The 16,832-nt window shown below is 41.4% G+C and overlaps 1 protein-coding gene across 1 annotated transcript; it reads left to right on the top strand.

Moving 5' to 3' along the window:
* Positions 1-8,410: 8,410 nt before the first annotated feature.
* Positions 8,411-12,901, top strand: LOC103710853 (putative disease resistance protein RGA4). The gene is made up of 3 exons (XM_089930650.1): positions 8,411-11,959; positions 12,063-12,204; positions 12,430-12,901. Exon 1 carries the CDS (start codon positions 8,511-8,513, stop codon positions 11,919-11,921), a length of 3,411 nt encoding a protein of 1,136 aa, XP_089786776.1. The 5' UTR covers positions 8,411-8,510; the 3' UTR covers positions 11,922-11,959; positions 12,063-12,204; positions 12,430-12,901.
* Positions 12,902-16,832: the final 3,931 nt, after the last annotated feature.

The following is a 16,832-nucleotide window of genomic DNA, read 5'->3' as shown; positions in this document are numbered from 1 at the left end:
GGCCTCCGATGAGCGGAGGGTGAGAGGAGGAGGAGTTCTTGGAGGGAGATGGGGCTGCAAGGGTGGATGGAGAGGTGAGGGGGAGATGAAACTTACGAGATGGACGGGGTCCTCCATCTACCTACATCCATGGCCGCTCATCTCGTCGGACCACAGCCCGCCCGCCGTCACCGCCATATCCTCAGCTCGGAGGGGGTAGAACACCTTTCTCGATGGCCACCGTCGTCCTCGAAGCTCGGAGGGGGAGGGGGATCCGAAGCAGAGGGTAGCCAACTTGGATCGGGGAGGAAGGAGGGGGGGATGGCTGCTGGGTGAAAGGGTTAGGGTTTGTGAAAAAAGGCAGAGGATCGGGGAGGAAAAAGGAGGGATCCGGGAGGAAGGAGGGGGGGGGGTGGGGGATGGCGGCTGGGTGAAAGGGTTAGGGTTTGTGAAAAAAGGCAGAGGATCGGGGAGGAAAAAAGAGGGATCCGCGCGTTGGGTGCGGTTTGGTCTCCGACGACGCTTTAAAGCGTCGTCGTATTCAAATTTCACCCGACGCTACATAAAAGCGTCGTCCTATTTTGGCGGCCTGTCGAAATTGGCCGACGCTTTTACTTAGCGTCGGCGGAGAAGAGTCGGCAAAACCCCATTTTCTTGTAGTGCTAGTACACACTGATGTGTGTGGCCCATTCGATGTGTAGGCTAGGGGTTGTAATTTTTTACTTCATTTTACCGATGATTACTCACGGTATAGATATGTGTATGAGACACAAATATGAAACTTTTGAAAGGTTCAAAAAGCTTAGATATGAAGTAGAAAAATAAGCACAAAAACTCATTAAGGTTCTTCGATCAGATCGAGGAAGTGAATACCTTAATGGAGAGTTCCATGATTATCTCAAGGAGCATGGTATAGTTTCATAATGGACTCCTCCTAGTACACCTCAGCTCAATGGAGTGTCAGAGAGGAGGAATCGGACTCTATTGATATGGTCCAGTCCATGATGAACTTCACTGATTTACCCTTGTTTCTTTAGATAGATGCCCTATTTTCAGCTATTTACTTGTTAAATAGAGTTCCCTCTAAAGTCCATTCCTACCGCACCATATGAGATATAACATGGTAAGAAACCAAGATTTGGGGATGTCCGGCCCACGTCAAGAGACTACAGGCAGACAAACTAGAGGCTAGGACCATAAGTGCTCGTTTTATAGGATATCCTAAAGAGTCATTAGGATACAATTTTTTCATCTCAGAGGATCACAATGTGTTTGTGAGCCGTCACGCCATCTTCTTGGAAAAACCAGTTTATCCTTGATAGAGGCAGTGGAAGGAAAATTGAGCTTGAAGAGAAAGTCTCTGAAAAGCAACGAGTTATGGATCCTATCGAACCCATTCATACAGAGCCAGTACACGATATCCCTCGACCACCTCGTAGATCAAGTAGGGTCTCCCATCCTTCCGATAGATACTTAGGTATACTAGAAGAGGATACCGAGGAAATGTTCCTAGTGGGAGATAGGGATCACACGCAGGATTCCAAAACCTACGACGAGGCGATATCTGATATCGATTCCGAGAAATAATTGGAGTTAGACTCCATGCATTCCAACCAAGTTTGGACCTTAGTAGATCCACCAGAAGGTATTGTACCTATTGGATGCAAATGGATCTACAAAAGGAAGATAGGTTCGGATGGAGAGGTAGAGACCTATAAGGCAAAGCTTGTGGCGAAAGGGTATAGTCAGCTCGAGGGCATTGACTATTAGGAGACCTTTTCACCTATAGCCATGCTGAAATCCATCCGAACATTGCTTGCCATTGCAGATTTCATGATTATGAAATCTGGCAGATGGATGTGAAAACAGTTTTCCTGAATGGATATCTTGATGAAGACATCTATATGGAACAGCCTTTGGGTTTCACTTCCAGTGATGGAGATCACAAGGTCTGCAAGCTGCAAAAGTCCATCTATGGACTAAAGCAAGCATCTCGGAGTTGGAACACTCGTTTCGATGACGCAATCAAAACGTTTGATTTCATCAAAAACGAAGAGGAACCATGTGTTTACAAAAGGGTTAGTGGGAGTGCTGTTGTATTTCTCGTACTGTACGTGGACGACATCCTCCTGATAGGGAATGATATTCCCATGCTAACCTCGGTCAAGGTCAGGTTATCAAAAAGGTTCTCCATGAAAGACCTTGGGGAAGCATCCTATATTTTGGGAATAAAGGTCTATAGAGATAGATCTAAAAGGATGCTTGGCCTATCACAGAAGATGTACATAGAGGAAGTGCTGAAAAGGTTCAGCATGGAAAACTCTAAAAGGGGTCTCTTATCCCTAAGGCATGGAATTAATCTCTCCAAGAAGATGTGCCCCAACACATCTGAAGAGATTCAACGCATGAGCAAGATCCCCTATGCATCAGCAATAGGGAGCCTCATGTATGCCATGCTATGTACATGACTTGATATAGTACATGCTGTGAGTGTCACGAGCATATGTCAATCAGATCCAGGCAAAAAGCACATATGATATAGTACATGCTGTGAGTGTCCCAAACTACAATATGAGATGCGTGGGGCATAACACACATGCCTTACAACCACATATGATTTTGGCACATGCAATAGCCTACCAAATACAACCAACCTACGAGCCTAATTCTCCGATGACAGGCACTGACCCTCACCCATACAATTCAATCCCAAGGTGGCTTTTCAGGTAAGCTCTGGCAAATCATCATCCTGTCGCTCTCTCAACCTCCACTATTTTTTGAGTATCCACTACATGAAAAAGGGGTTTTAACGACGCTTTTAAAAGCGTCGGCAATATATGACGCTCCTTAGCGTCATCGTAGAGTTGGCCTAAGACGACGCTCCTTAGCGTCATCGTAGAGTTGGCCGCGTCCGCCCCCCTCCTCCATCCTCGATCGACATATCAAGCCCTAATGGCCGCGCGACCCTCCTCTGCCTCCTCCTCCCTCCTCTCTGGCGCCGACCGTTGTCCCATCCTTCTCTCTCCTCTCCGGCGCCAAGCGACGTCCTCTCCTCCTCCCTCCTCTGCGGCGCAACCTCCTCTCTTACTCTCTCCTCTGCAGCACCGACCAGAAGAGCCTTGAAGGTATGATTGTTCTTCTCCTTTTTCGAATCCATTGTTTTCTTTCGGTTTGATCAGATTGTTGATTGAATCCCTCTTGTGTTTGATCATTTGGGAAGAAACCTTTTGTTGGATTTTTGTTTTTGTGGATCCGTAGAAGGTATTGGATTAGGGTTCTCTCCGACGAACTGGACCATGCTATCTAAGAGAAGAGAAAAGAGAGAGGCCCTAGGTCACAGACTCAGTATTTTCTTTGCCGTTTCCATAGCCTTTTTCTTTTTTTCTTTCACCTTTTTTTTTTTCTGATTAAATGCTTTTTCTCCGGTGAAGCTTTTACGGTTTCTGTCCGCTTTCACTCGAAGCTTTTCCCCTTTGAGGATCTGCTCTGAAATGCATGTACTTTAGTGCTTAGTGGGAACAAGAATCCGATGCATTAGTGTGGCCATGATCATACTACATAAACAGTGTTCGGATACTTAGTTTTTGAAATGAACCCATATGCTAAGAGGATAAAACCTTGGGAATAGATAAGATATATTACACAAAAAGTGGTAAAGGTACCTATCTAGAATAATATGTGGGGTTTATCCCAAGGAAAGCACCCGAACATGATGAACTATTAAGAGAGACAGCAGTCCAAGCCCATAGGTAAGCAGTAAGCATTTCAGGGACTAATTAAAACCAACTCAAATGTTGATACAACTGGATGAAAGGAGTTGTATAAAGACCAGAGCAAGGCAAGAGTATTCATGTGCTGCTGTAGACTCTAGGAATTTAGTTGGAACCTGTCACTAAGCTTATAAATGATATATATACTTGGAATCTGTCACTAAGCTTATAAATGATATATATACTTGAAACCTGTCACCTGTCCAATGCTGAAATAACATATCTAATTTAGTTGGACTTCTGTCAACAAGTTTGTAACTTCCATAATAGTTCAAAATGGGGCAGTACTTTTCTTGACCCTTTTTTGGTTGGCTCTGCTCATGGTTTGAGCCAGCATAGTTATTTTTATACCATGAGGAGAGCCAGCATAATAGTAATTTTTTGGTTGGCTCTCCTCTCCAATGCAAAATCAAACATGTTGTCTCGCTTTTGAGCTAGCATAGTTATTTTTATACCATGAGTTCGTATTGGTGATTCATACCCTAATTTCATTTATTATTTTTTATATTAGTTGCAGTTCAATCAGTATTTTAATAGAATGGACAAAAGTTGGATAAATAAGTCGAGATCCAGTGCCGAATATTTGAATGGAGTTCAGAATTTCGTTAAATTTGCTTTTGAGAAATCTGAAATGAATGGGAATATTTTTTGTCCATGTCAAAAATATGTAAATTATTTTGCTATCACTCCACAAACTGTTGAAGAACATTTGGTATGGAATGATTTTCTGAAGGGTTATACAGAATGGATATTTCATGGAGAGTCTAAATTGTCGTCTTCATCTAACGAACCCTTAATTATAGAACACACTGCTAGTATTGGATCTAGTAGCACAGACAGAAATCCTTTTGTAGAAGATGATATAAGGGGCTTACTCAGATATGCTCTTGAACATAATATTAGAATTTAATAGATTTTAGTGGAGAGCAAGAAGGAGCTCCAATAGGTGATGAGCATACCGTTACTGAATCTATACATGTTGAGGAACCTATAGACTCTGAAGATAACACAACTCGGTATCATAACTTGCTGAAAGATTGTGATAAAGAACTATATCTGGATTGTAAGAATTTTACGAAGATTTTTTTTATGGTGCATTTATTCCATTTGAAATATTTGAATGGATGGTCTAGAAAGTCTTTTACTATGCTTCTTCAATTATTAAAAGATGCATTTCCAAAAGGTGTTATTTTGCCGTCAACTTCTTATGAAGCCAAAAAACTAGTAAAAGACTTGAATCTTGGATATGAGAAGATACACAGTTGTCCAAATGATTGTATTTTATACCGTAGTAAAAATATTCATGAAGATTCATGTCGAACATGTGGATCTTCACGCTGAAAAAAACAAAATGAAGACGAGCATGATTTGTCGAATGAAGTGGATGCTACACAGTCTAAAAAAATTCTGGCTAAAGTTTTGAGGTATTTTGCTCTCATACCTAGATTGAAAAGGATGTATGCATCATCAAAGATGGCTTCCTTAATGAGATGACATGATGAAGGACGTACAAGGGATGGAATGTTAAGACATCCAGTGGATAGTTTAGCATGGAAAGCATTTGATGATCGGCATCACGAATTTGCTTCTGATGTTCGCAGTGTTAGGCTGGGTTTGGCAACTGATGGATTTAATCCATTTCGAACGATGAGTTCTACATACAGCACTTGGCCAGTTGTTTTGGTTCCATATAATTTACCACCATGGATGTATATGAAACAGTCTTCACTCATTCTGTCAATGGTTATTTCCTGTGATAAGAGCCCAGGTAATGATATAGATATTTTTCTGCAGCCTTTAATAAATGAATTGAAAAAGTTATGGCAAGGTATTGATACATTTGATGCTTTCACTGGCCGAACATTCAAATTGCGTGCAGCTCTTATCTGCACAATCAATGATTTTCCTACATATGCTAATTTATCCGGTTGGAGCACTACGGGGTGTACTGCATGCCCTTCTTGTGGAGATTCAACTCATTCATATTGGTTAAAATATGGAGAAAAATTCTGTTATATGGGTCATCGTCGATGGTTAGAAGCAAACCATCCATTTCGGCATCAGAATAATCAGTTTGATGATACCATAGAGTTGCGATCTGTACCTATTCCGCCAACTGGAACTGAAGTTCTTAAACAAACTCATGGCACTAACTATATACCTGATAAAGCATCCAACAGTTCAAAGAAGCGGGGAAGGAGGGATGTTGGCAGCTCAATGACACAGGTTTTTGAGGACGCTGACAACTTCGAGAATGATGATAGCGTTTGTGGACAGAAAAATGACGATGGTACAAACTCGGTATCTACACAGAAGCGGTTATGGAAAACTCACTATTTTTTGAGTATCGCTCTGACTTAGACATTGGAGAGCTCCCTGTTGGACACTCACCGGCACAATGATTTCTTCATCTTTGTTTTTTCGGGTCATACTCGATGTTGGATTGGAATCCTAAGCACGACCCAAGCCTTCTGGCATAGTGTTGAGTGTGTCGCCAATGTGCACGGCCGAGCAGCCAACTATTGAGCCCTCCAGCAATCTCTCTCGCTCAGCACCACAATCATACAGCAATCCCATCTTTGAAAGGTTGCATAGTTTCATGGTTCTTACTGCATCTAGTTTGCAGTCTCTTACGTCTTGCCTCTGCTTCTGCTGCTATCTTCCACCAAGCTTGGATCTAGTTTTCTTGTATTCTAGTAGGATTGCATATTCCATTCACATCCTATGCACCTGGATCTTTGATATAGATCTTTTGCTTTAGTAGTAGAAATGTCCCTTCAAAAGGGTTCGCAGATGTGCGTACGTAGTTGCTTCAATGTGCTGACAGCATATTGTGTTTGATCTTTCCAGGCCTTAATTCTTACTTGCGCCGGTTCAGGATGCCCTGGCGTGCATGGGTTGCATAGGCCACCACAAAGCTTCGAGCAACCCAGGAGCTGCAAATTAAACTGTTACTGGACTATGGTTCTTCTCTCCACTTGGACCCCCCAGCCAAAAGACTTCATCACTTGGAAGTTGAGCCCTGCATGCAAGCCGTGTCTTTCTCGAGTCCACCAAAGTTTGTTTCAAACCATTCGCTGACACCTCATCTGCATCTGAAGAAGCCACAGCTGAGTGCGCAGTATTCTATTTCCCATCATATTTTAAGAGCTTCTATGACATCTCTAATCCTCTTAGCTCCCTCTATTAAGTTTAACCTCATGTATGATGTATGAAAGCCAATGCTTGCAGCAGGTTTGCACCCTCTAAAGTTCTCAAAGCACTCCAAACTTCTTTATTCATCTATCTATGTTGGTCTAACTCAAGCATGCTGACGGGTTTCAAGTTTCCAGCCTGAAAAATTAACCCGGCTACGGGATTGAACCGACTTCAAACGCCCTTCCCCTCCTCTTCCCACCCCCTGCTTTCTCCATCTCGTGGGTCACCAAAATGGGATCTTTGTGCCCTGCCCGTGAGTCGGTGACCAACCACCAATCGCCTTATACCTCGCTATTTTAATGTTAGACCAGATCATTATTTTAGAATTCATGTGGACCCCTTAAGAGATAAGGCTGGCATAAATTATGAAATCGGGTTCATATACTTCTATTATGTATCTGTGGCTGGCTTTTATCTTTGTAAGGTGTCCTCCATTATTGTACATCTAACGTGACAGTGATGGCCTATTTTGTCCTATCACATCTTTACGTGGAAGAAGAACAAGATTACCTCACGTTATCATCAAACCAGTGGCTTGCGCCAATTATTTTCGATGTTTACCATAATTACATCCTCCACAATGTCTATCTCATCCAAATCTAATTTTCGTGCTTCAATAATAACTTGCACTTGGGTTGAGCCTTGGACTTCTTCGTGAACGGCACATTCTATAGGAATAGATCGAGAGGGAGAAAAAAAAGGGTTTATAAAAACTGCCAAATGGATAAATTTTTTTTTTTTGATAAAATTGGGTTTAGTAAACCAATCTACTTAAAATACATCCATATCAATCATAAAATAAAATATGTAAAAAATCTGAAAATATATCTAAAACAGCAATTCAAAATAGGGTTGGTGTATGATTAGCCATATTCTTTCATGTCGTTGTCCAGGTGGATCAGCATGACAAGACTTTTTTCTCCATCTTGAATTGGCACAAGTTGGGGGAGAGATGCCGAAACCAAAGCATATAATATCGTAACAGAGAAAAGAAAAGGAGATGGCTAGGTCCCCACTGCGGGAGAAGTTCAATAGCAAGTGATTCCTCTCATGGCAACCTTTCTAGTTTTTCAACATCAAGGACAAGCTATTTGACATTATAAAGTTGCAACTTGGAGTCTAGCATCATCTCTGAAATCTTCTCTTGACCAGTTGCGAGATTTTCGTAGCTAACGCGCTATATTTCATTCAATTGATGCAGTGGCAGACGCGCACCGTATTAGATTGACATTATAAACTTGCAACATGAGTCTAGCGCCATCTCCAAAATATGCATTTGTCCAGTTGCGATATTTTCGTACCTAACGCGCTATATTTTATTTTATTTTATTTTATTTTATTGCTAAAAACGCTATATTTTATTCAATTGATGCACTGGTTGACCATGTCTTCTTTCTTTTCCGTCCACGAGCACGTACGCAGTCTTCAATTGATGCACCTTATCTATAGGTTTAATCACACCGCTTAAAATTGCAAGCTAGGAAAAAGGCCGAGCGAGCAAGCTTCCTGTCTTCAGGTCACGGAGAGCAAGACTACCACTGTGCACAGGGAGTGTCCTCCAATATGGATCTGGGGATCATCGGAATGATGGTCGGAGGATGGTTTGCATCCTACGTCGTAAATAAACTGGCTGACAAGGTTTCGCTGCATTTGGACGACCGATATGATCTGCTTACGGGTGCGAAGGTTATGGCGGAGGATGTGAAGGCTAGACTTCCTCGTATCCGAGCCGTGATCCAGGCAGCGGAGGGGAGGCCGATCAGGGACCCAGCTCTGGCCACTTGGCTGAGGCAACTCAAAGATGCTGCCTACGAGGCTGACGACGTGATGGATGAGCTTGAATTCAAGGAGCTTCATGATAAGCTGCACGGCAAGAGCAAGGTGAGCGACTTCGTATCCCCCGCTGTTAAGCTTCTCAAGCATTTTATTATGTCCGACGATGACCTGAAAAACTTGAAGAATCTTGTGGGAAATCTTGAAAAGATTTATCTTGATATCAATTGTATGGAAGAACAATTAAAGAACTACAACTCACAGCAGAGAAGTGTGACCAGAGAGACCAGCTCGATTATCCAGGACATTGTGGTTGGGAGAGACAGAGAGAGAGACATGATATTAGATGTGTTGTTGCACTTAGCTGATGAACCGGAATCTAGCATCAAAAGTGGGGCTGGGAGTAGTAGCTACCCGAGTCTTGGTGTTCTTCCTATAGTAGGCATTGGGGGTGTTGGCAAGACTGCTCTGGCACAAGTTATTTATAATGATGAAAGAGTAGCAAGGCATTTTGAGCTGAGGAAGTGGGTCTATGTGTCTGACAATTTTGACGTCAAGCGAATTTCTAAAGAGCTGGCGTATGAGTCGGTGCACGATCGGATCTCGGACGATATTAGTTTGGATGGCATTCTAGGGAAAGTTAGAGATGCTACGAATAACAAGAGGTTTTTGTTTGTACTTGATGATGTGTGGGATGAGACAGGTAGGAAATGGAGAGAACTCCGTGGTGTCTTAACATCTGGAGCGAAAGGAAGCATGGTTCTGGTGACAACTCAGAGTCCAGTAGTAGCAGAAGTTATGGGCACGATGGACCCGATAGAATTGAAGAGCCTACAGGAAGATGACTACTGGATACTTTTCGAACATTGTGCATTCGGTGAAAAAATTCTTGAGGAAGAGCGAAAGCAAAATTTGCAAACAATAGGAAGGAAAATATCTGAAAAACTGCATGGTTTACCTCTTGCTGGAAAGGTACTGGGAAGCTTATTGAACTCCAAACTGGATGAGGATTACTGGAAGACGATCTTAGACAGTGAGTGGTGGGAACATGAATATGTTTTAGACAATATCCTTCCATCTCTGGCTTTAAGTTACGAACACTTGAAAGCAAATCTCAAGCAGTGCTTCGCTTACTGTTCCATATTTCCCAGGAGCTATGTTTTTGAAAAAGATCAGTTAGTCCAGATGTGGATGGCTCAAGGTTTTATCCAGAACAAGAGTCTAGTAAGAATGAGAATGGAGGACATCGGGGGTCAGATATTTGACGAATTAACCAGTAGGTACTTCTTTCTACCAACTCTGACTGACAAGTATGTGATGCATGGTCTGATAAGAGAATTGGCAGTTTATGTTTCGTTGGATGAATGTTTGGTCACCAGCGATGAGAAAGGAGAAATTCCAGAGACAATTCGCCACCTGACTCTGAGGACTGATAAAAAAATGGATGCAATTATGGACACGTGTAGACTTCAAAACCTACGGTCCATTTTATTCTTCGGTGATTATGATTCTGAAAAATTTTATAGTTTTCTAGATGGCATGTTAAAACAATCAAAAAGCCTGCGTGTTTTGGATTTATCTTGCTGTCACGTGAAGCTGAAGAAGCTACCGGATGCTATCAGTGGGTTATCACATCTACGGTACTTAGATGTCTCCTGCACTAAGATCAAACAGCTGCCCAAATCATTTGGTAGGCTTTGCCATCTTCAAGTTCTGAGGATGCGATCCTGCAGCCCTAAAAGGTTACCGGAAGACATGAACAAATTAATCAACTTGCGGCATTTATTTGGAGAAGCAGACACAATTTCTCTAATTATTGGGATTGGAGATCTTATCAACCTTCAAGAATTAGAGGAATTCCAAGTCACAAAGAAGAGGCGACGTGAGATTGGAGAGTTGAAGGGCTTGAGAAATCTTCGGAGACGGCTTGCGATCAAGAATCTTGAGAATGTCAATAGTAAGGAGGAGGCCATGGAGGCGATGTTGAAAGACAAAGAACACCTAACTGCATTGCATTTAGTAAGGAAATTAGATGCAAGAAGTCTTCCAGATGCGGAGAAGGAGATATTTGAAGGCCTCCAACCACATCCCAGTCTTAAAGAGCTGAGCATCAAGGGCTATGGAGGTACCAGATTTCCATCTTGGATGGTGGAAAGCAAGTTTCTCTCCAATCTAGAATTCATTTCTCTAGATTCTTGTGTCAGGTTGGAGAGTCTGCCGCCGCTAGGGCAGCTGCCTGTCCTCAAGGAACTTCATCTTGCAAACATGCCTGCCGTAAAACGAATTGGTCGTGAATTTTATGGTGACACCGGTGTGGCATTTCCATCCCTCGAGGCACTAACATTTAAACGGTTTAGGGAATGGGAGGAGTTGTCGGAAGCAGATGGCGCACAATTGTTACCTCGACTTCATATATTCCATCTCCAATGGTGCTACAAGCTATGGAAAGTGCCCCTCCTCTCCCTGTCCTCATCGCTTGTAGATCTCAGCATCCTAGAATGCGGTGACTTCGGCAATGCACTGCCCGGATGTTTGCAGAGTCTCACCTCTCTCACCAACCTAGAGATTGGGGAATACCGCAACCAAGTATCTCTTTGTTTATCAAATTTGAGTTCTCTCAAAGTTTTAAAACTTTGGAATTGCTCGGAGATGAAGTTACTTGGGGAGGGGTTACAGTACCTTACTACACTTGAAATACTAGAAGTCAACGGATGTCCGAAGCTCATCGAGTCCTCAGAGCCAGTGCAGATCCACGAGGAGCAGGGACTGCGAACTCTCAATGGTCTCACCATAGACGACACGGTCCTATTTCAAAATCTGCAGATTCTGTTGGGAAGCCTCCCCTCACTGCAGCGGATGTCTATTACTTTGTGTAATGTTATGGCCAACTTTACAAGGGAACAGGAGCTATGGTTCCAGCAGCTGACATCCCTTCAAGTGCTGGATATTAATAACTGCCTGAGACTTGAAAGCCTACCTACTTCTTTGGCAAATATTCCGTCTATCAGGAAGTTACTTATACTCACTTGCCCTGAGGTTAGGGCACTGCCAGGGAATGGCTTGTCTGCTTCGCTCGAAGAATTACACATCGGTGCATGCCCTTTGTTGAAGGATCGATGCCAAAGAGGAGGAGCTGATTGGCCAAAGATTGCTCACATACCTTTCATACGTATTGATTCCGAAACCATACAAATGCTGTGAAAAGAGAATTCGATGCTGCTCCTACATCCATTCTTCAGGTAACCTTCAAGTCCTGTACATAGATACATGTGACTCGCATAATCATATACATGGATTAATTGGAGATTCTCATTAATGCCCGGTCCTTGTTCTCCTTCGCAGTTCCACTGGGAAGTGTAACCACTAGTATATGGACATGCAATGCCAACATAAGGCCCAATGGCTGATGATATTTGGCCTCTTCTTCCTCTTGATCTTAACCAGCAATTGGGCATGTCATGCCGCTGCTTTGTCTTCTGACCAGGTTAGCATGAAAACTTATGATCTGCTGGGCTGCACCTGAGTCTCCTAACATTGTTTTTTATTATAATTAGGTAAGATAATAATTTTTGCAAGGAACTCGTCTTTGAGTGTTGTCTTGCAGGAAATAATTTTGGTCACATAATTTTCTGTTTATCATTGTTTTTGGCCATTGCTTTAATTATAAATTATTAATATTTATATTTCCATATAATAAATTTCATGTCAGGTGAGCAATGTGGGAAGCGGTGACGGGAGAATCTTTGGCTGTTTGCCATGTTCTCAATCTTACCTTGCCAGCTCTTATTTTGATCACCTCAATAGCCTGCAAGCTTATCATATTCTAGCAGCAAAGCCAATTGATTTACTCCTTGGCAAGTTCCCCCTGCAGCCTTTCTTGATGCTGCCGTTTTTGAAGACTCGAATCTGGAATTACCCTCTGCTCTGTCCAACAGATCAATTGTTGAAATTCACATGGGTATTAGGAACGACTTGTTGGAGAACTATGAAACTGTTATTCCGTTACCGCTGCATGCTAGATATTCGATGAGTTTAAGAAAAAAACAAATCAGTTGCGGCGCATTACTTTGGAGTGTTTCATGTTATTTAAGACTTTGTTTGTATAGATTTGGTGGTTGTATGCTGAAACTAGCATTTTATATAATTAAAATTTGTAATTTTAATTGGTGAATTGTTTAGCGTATGCATATAATGTACATATCAAGCTTAAATTATTCAAAGTTTGTTAGATTCAACAACTAGGAAGCTCTCAATGCCAAATGTGTCATTTTTTTTTCCTCATCCTTTCGTGTACAACTAATGAACTTCTTAACTTAATTGTATGTATATAGTTGGAGAATATGATATTTCTTCTGTATAAAAGGCATGTTTGTTATTGTTCTGATGGTGCGTTGTATTGAATTTTCAATACTAGTCGGAGAATTGTCTCAAGTCCCATCATTGATATATTGTAATATGGGTGACCATTGAAGCCTTACGTTGTAAGATGCCAAAGGATAACGGAAACTAGAAAAATTATACATGAAGTCCATCATCAACCTTCATGCAATGGTTAGCATCATAAAGATGAAGCAAAAAATTTTGTTTCAATCAAAATATATAAAATGTGATCAGAGGCACGTGGGGAGGGTGGTTGAGAGTGTGCGGCCTCATATCGTGAAGCAGGGAAATGAAAGTCTTGACTTTTTGAGGAGTGAGACAGAAAAGCTACAAAGTTAAATCCCTATGGCATCCCCCATGTAAAGATTTTTGAATCATTCTAAACTTGATTTAAATCTCCACAGGGCCCCCTTTACCCGTCTTAAAACTGAAAAATGACATCTGGACTCCATCCTATTTATTAGGGAAATACCAAACCAACCATGAGGATTGAAAATTGAACTACCTTATTCTTGTATTCTTTACTGACTCTAAGATCTTTGGATTCAAATGAATTGCTTCCTTGACTTCTTACTCACTGACTTATATTGAGGAGAACTTCCGACTTTCTGAGTCTTAAGTTGCTGAGTAATTCATTGTTTAGGGTACCAATGCCTCTCTTCTTACTTCTGTCTGATGTGTTTGTCTTTTTGTTTTCTCCTATGAAACTTTTTATATTAGATTCATCATCATTTTTATTAGAAGTTTGAATCATATAGAATATAAGCTTTCTGTTAAAAATAAGAAATGGAGATGAATGCATGAGAAAACTTGTAATTGCGATTTATTTGAGAACTTTAATTCCTGTATCAGATTGCACATATGAACTCAAGTGCTTTTCCAGCGAATGAGGTGGTTGACAGTATTGAAGCGAAATGGGTATTATCATGCATGCATGTCTTCACAGTTACAAAACCTGGATGTTGATTATGTTGTACCTTGGATTCAATAACTCAGAAACTAGTGGACAGACAATCCGTGATCAGTTTTATTTCATTGTACATAAATCTAATGTGTAGATTATATTTATGATGAGGTTTTCTATTCTTTAACCTTAAATTAGAATAGTGGTCATAAATAAATGTAAATTAGTGGGGCCAGCTCTAGTTAGACACTTTGGCTTTCACTCCTTATCCAGGGATATTTCTCCTTTTATAGGATTGGGATCTCTTAAACTTTTTCAAATCATATAGAAGGTATCGCACCAGTTTCATATAAACCTTAAGAAGAATCTCTGAACTAGCTCTTATCATTTTCCACTAAAACTTTGAAGCATAGTTTGTCCATTTTTTTATTTACTAATGTTCTTTGCCCTACAATTTCTGGTAGTTTAAACTTCAATCACGTTTGCCAGTCTCAGTTCTGCAAGTTTTGAAACATACAGTTTTAATTAGTTGATTTCATTTGCAGCCCCTTGACTCCAGCGGTTATGCAAGGATCGAAAGAGGCCGACCAGACTTGTTCATACGTTGTAGACCAAAACAATTACAACCAGAGTCCTGCTCATGTGGCAAGTCGCCTGTGGAAATGAAGCACGTACAGGAATTGTATCCAGCATTACTTTTGCTACAGCACTATCTTCTGGCTTTATGTTCTGGCTTTATCCAGAAATTTTGTGAAAATGAGTGTACCTACGGGTTTTCAATATAGAAGAAATTTGTCATATGTGCTGCTTCTCTTGTTTGGCTTGTTGGGTAATCCGGACATACATCTATTTCAGCAGATTCAAGTTTCTGTTGCCAAGATTAATATGATTCTTATTTATCCATTGAACTCTAGATGTATTGCTTTGTTTCATCTCCTAATGTCTTTGATGGGATTTCATGTGGGTTTGTCCCTGAAAGTCACATATAAGAGAACACTGGTGGAGAAAAAGGAAAACGGGAAAAGAAAAAAATTAACATTTTTTCTAATAATCCATAGAAGATTAGAAGTAGAGCTTCCCCTCTCTATACAGAACCTAAAGATCAGATAGTTGTAAGTGTCACGCCCCGAACCCAGCACCCGGGTCTGGTACGCGACCGGCCGCATGAGCCCTAGAGCAGTGCCCTAAAGATCATGCAAGGCCTATGATTAACAAAAATTTCAATAAATCCACAATTAATTTAGTAATTCAAATAGATAAATCCGACATGTCCAAATAAACAAATTAGTTCAATTACAAGATCTTCAAATGATTATCGACATCAAAGAAGGATAAACAAACTAACTAACTAATGACTCTGGTACTCGCACTCTGCGCCCATCCCATCCAAATCTATGCATCCTGCAACTCTGATAAAAAAGAAGAAGAAGAGGGGGTGAGCTTTATAGCCCAGTAAGAATCCCTACACATCCATACCAACACAATAATAATATGAATTTGAAAGCCACGACAAATCGATGCACATTTCATGAAATCATAAACCGGCTATCAAAAGGCTCAAATAATCCACATAAGTATGTACATCAAATATCAATGAAAGTTCAACCACGCAAGAATGATATAGCATACGATAGTTCATAAATCTTCATTAATGTTTTCAATACTTTTTATTTCCATTCTATATTAACTTGATCCGGATCAATTATCTTTCCAACTTTGGGCTACATCCCGGTCACGTTTTCGGCCCGTGACGGGGCAATCGATAGTATCACATTTCCAGCCTGTGACGGGGCAATCGTGTTAGGATTTCCTAGTGCCCTAGGGCGCAGCGGAAGATACGGGATTATAAAATTTTCTTATAAAACCCATTATATGAAACCCTAATAAGCCAAGATCGCCTTAATAGTATAACCAAATAATGTAGAAAATATAATCTTGGTATAGAAGAATACCTATCACGCTATATCCAATATATCTGAAGATGTCCTAAGGTGCCCAAATGTTCACCCTCCGATGTTGATCCACACAGGAATGGGTTCAAGACTCTAGCTCCACCAAAACTTGATTCTAATTGTTCAATCCTTCCAAAGGATTTAATTGGCTGATTTTTCTTCACTTCCTTCTTCCTTTCTACCTCTAAAACATTCACTAGCCTTTTTGTCCTAAAGAAGACCCTCTTGTCTTGGGTTAGGATAAAAGAGAGAGGCTTGTAAGAAAGAAGGGATAAGGGAGAGAGAAGGAGAGGCTTTTTCTTGGATGATCTTTAGAACCCCAAGGCACCTCCTTATTTATAAGAGATGGAGGGATGCATCATAAAGGGATGCATCCCATCCACACACCTCATCATGATGAGGCATGTGCCAAGAGATGCATCCCATCATGATGGGGTGCTAAGGAGAAGGGTGTATCAACTTCTTTCTCACATCTCCCTCTTAAATCCTGATGATCCAAGGGCCCAAATGCAGTGAACCAAAGCCAATGGTCTAGATCTAGGCGCCATCTAATAGTCCAGATCAGGGCATCATCATCCAGGGTGCCATCCAATGGTCCAGAAGCAAGATGCCATCACCGATGGTCCAGATTCAGGCGCTGAGCAACGGTCCAGATCTTTCATCCAGAGAGCCATCCAGTGGTCCAGATTCAGGCGTTGAGCAACGGTCCAGATCTTTCATCCAGAGAGCCATCCAGTGGTCCAGATTCAGGCGCTAACCAGTGGACCTGATCCTTCATCCAGAAAGCCATTCAATGGTCCAGATGAAGGCGCCAACCAGTGGACCAGATCCTTCATCCAGGAAGCGATCCAATGGTCCAGAAGTGAAGGCCCTATC

The sequence above is a fragment of the Phoenix dactylifera genome, chromosome 1 (assembly GCF_051530095.1).
Source record: "Phoenix dactylifera cultivar Ajwa chromosome 1, Ajwa_hap1_PhDact_Kaust_v1.1, whole genome shotgun sequence".
Classification (NCBI taxonomy): Eukaryota; Viridiplantae; Streptophyta; class Magnoliopsida; order Arecales; family Arecaceae; genus Phoenix; species Phoenix dactylifera.
This window is presented reverse-complemented; position numbering and strand designations above follow the sequence as displayed.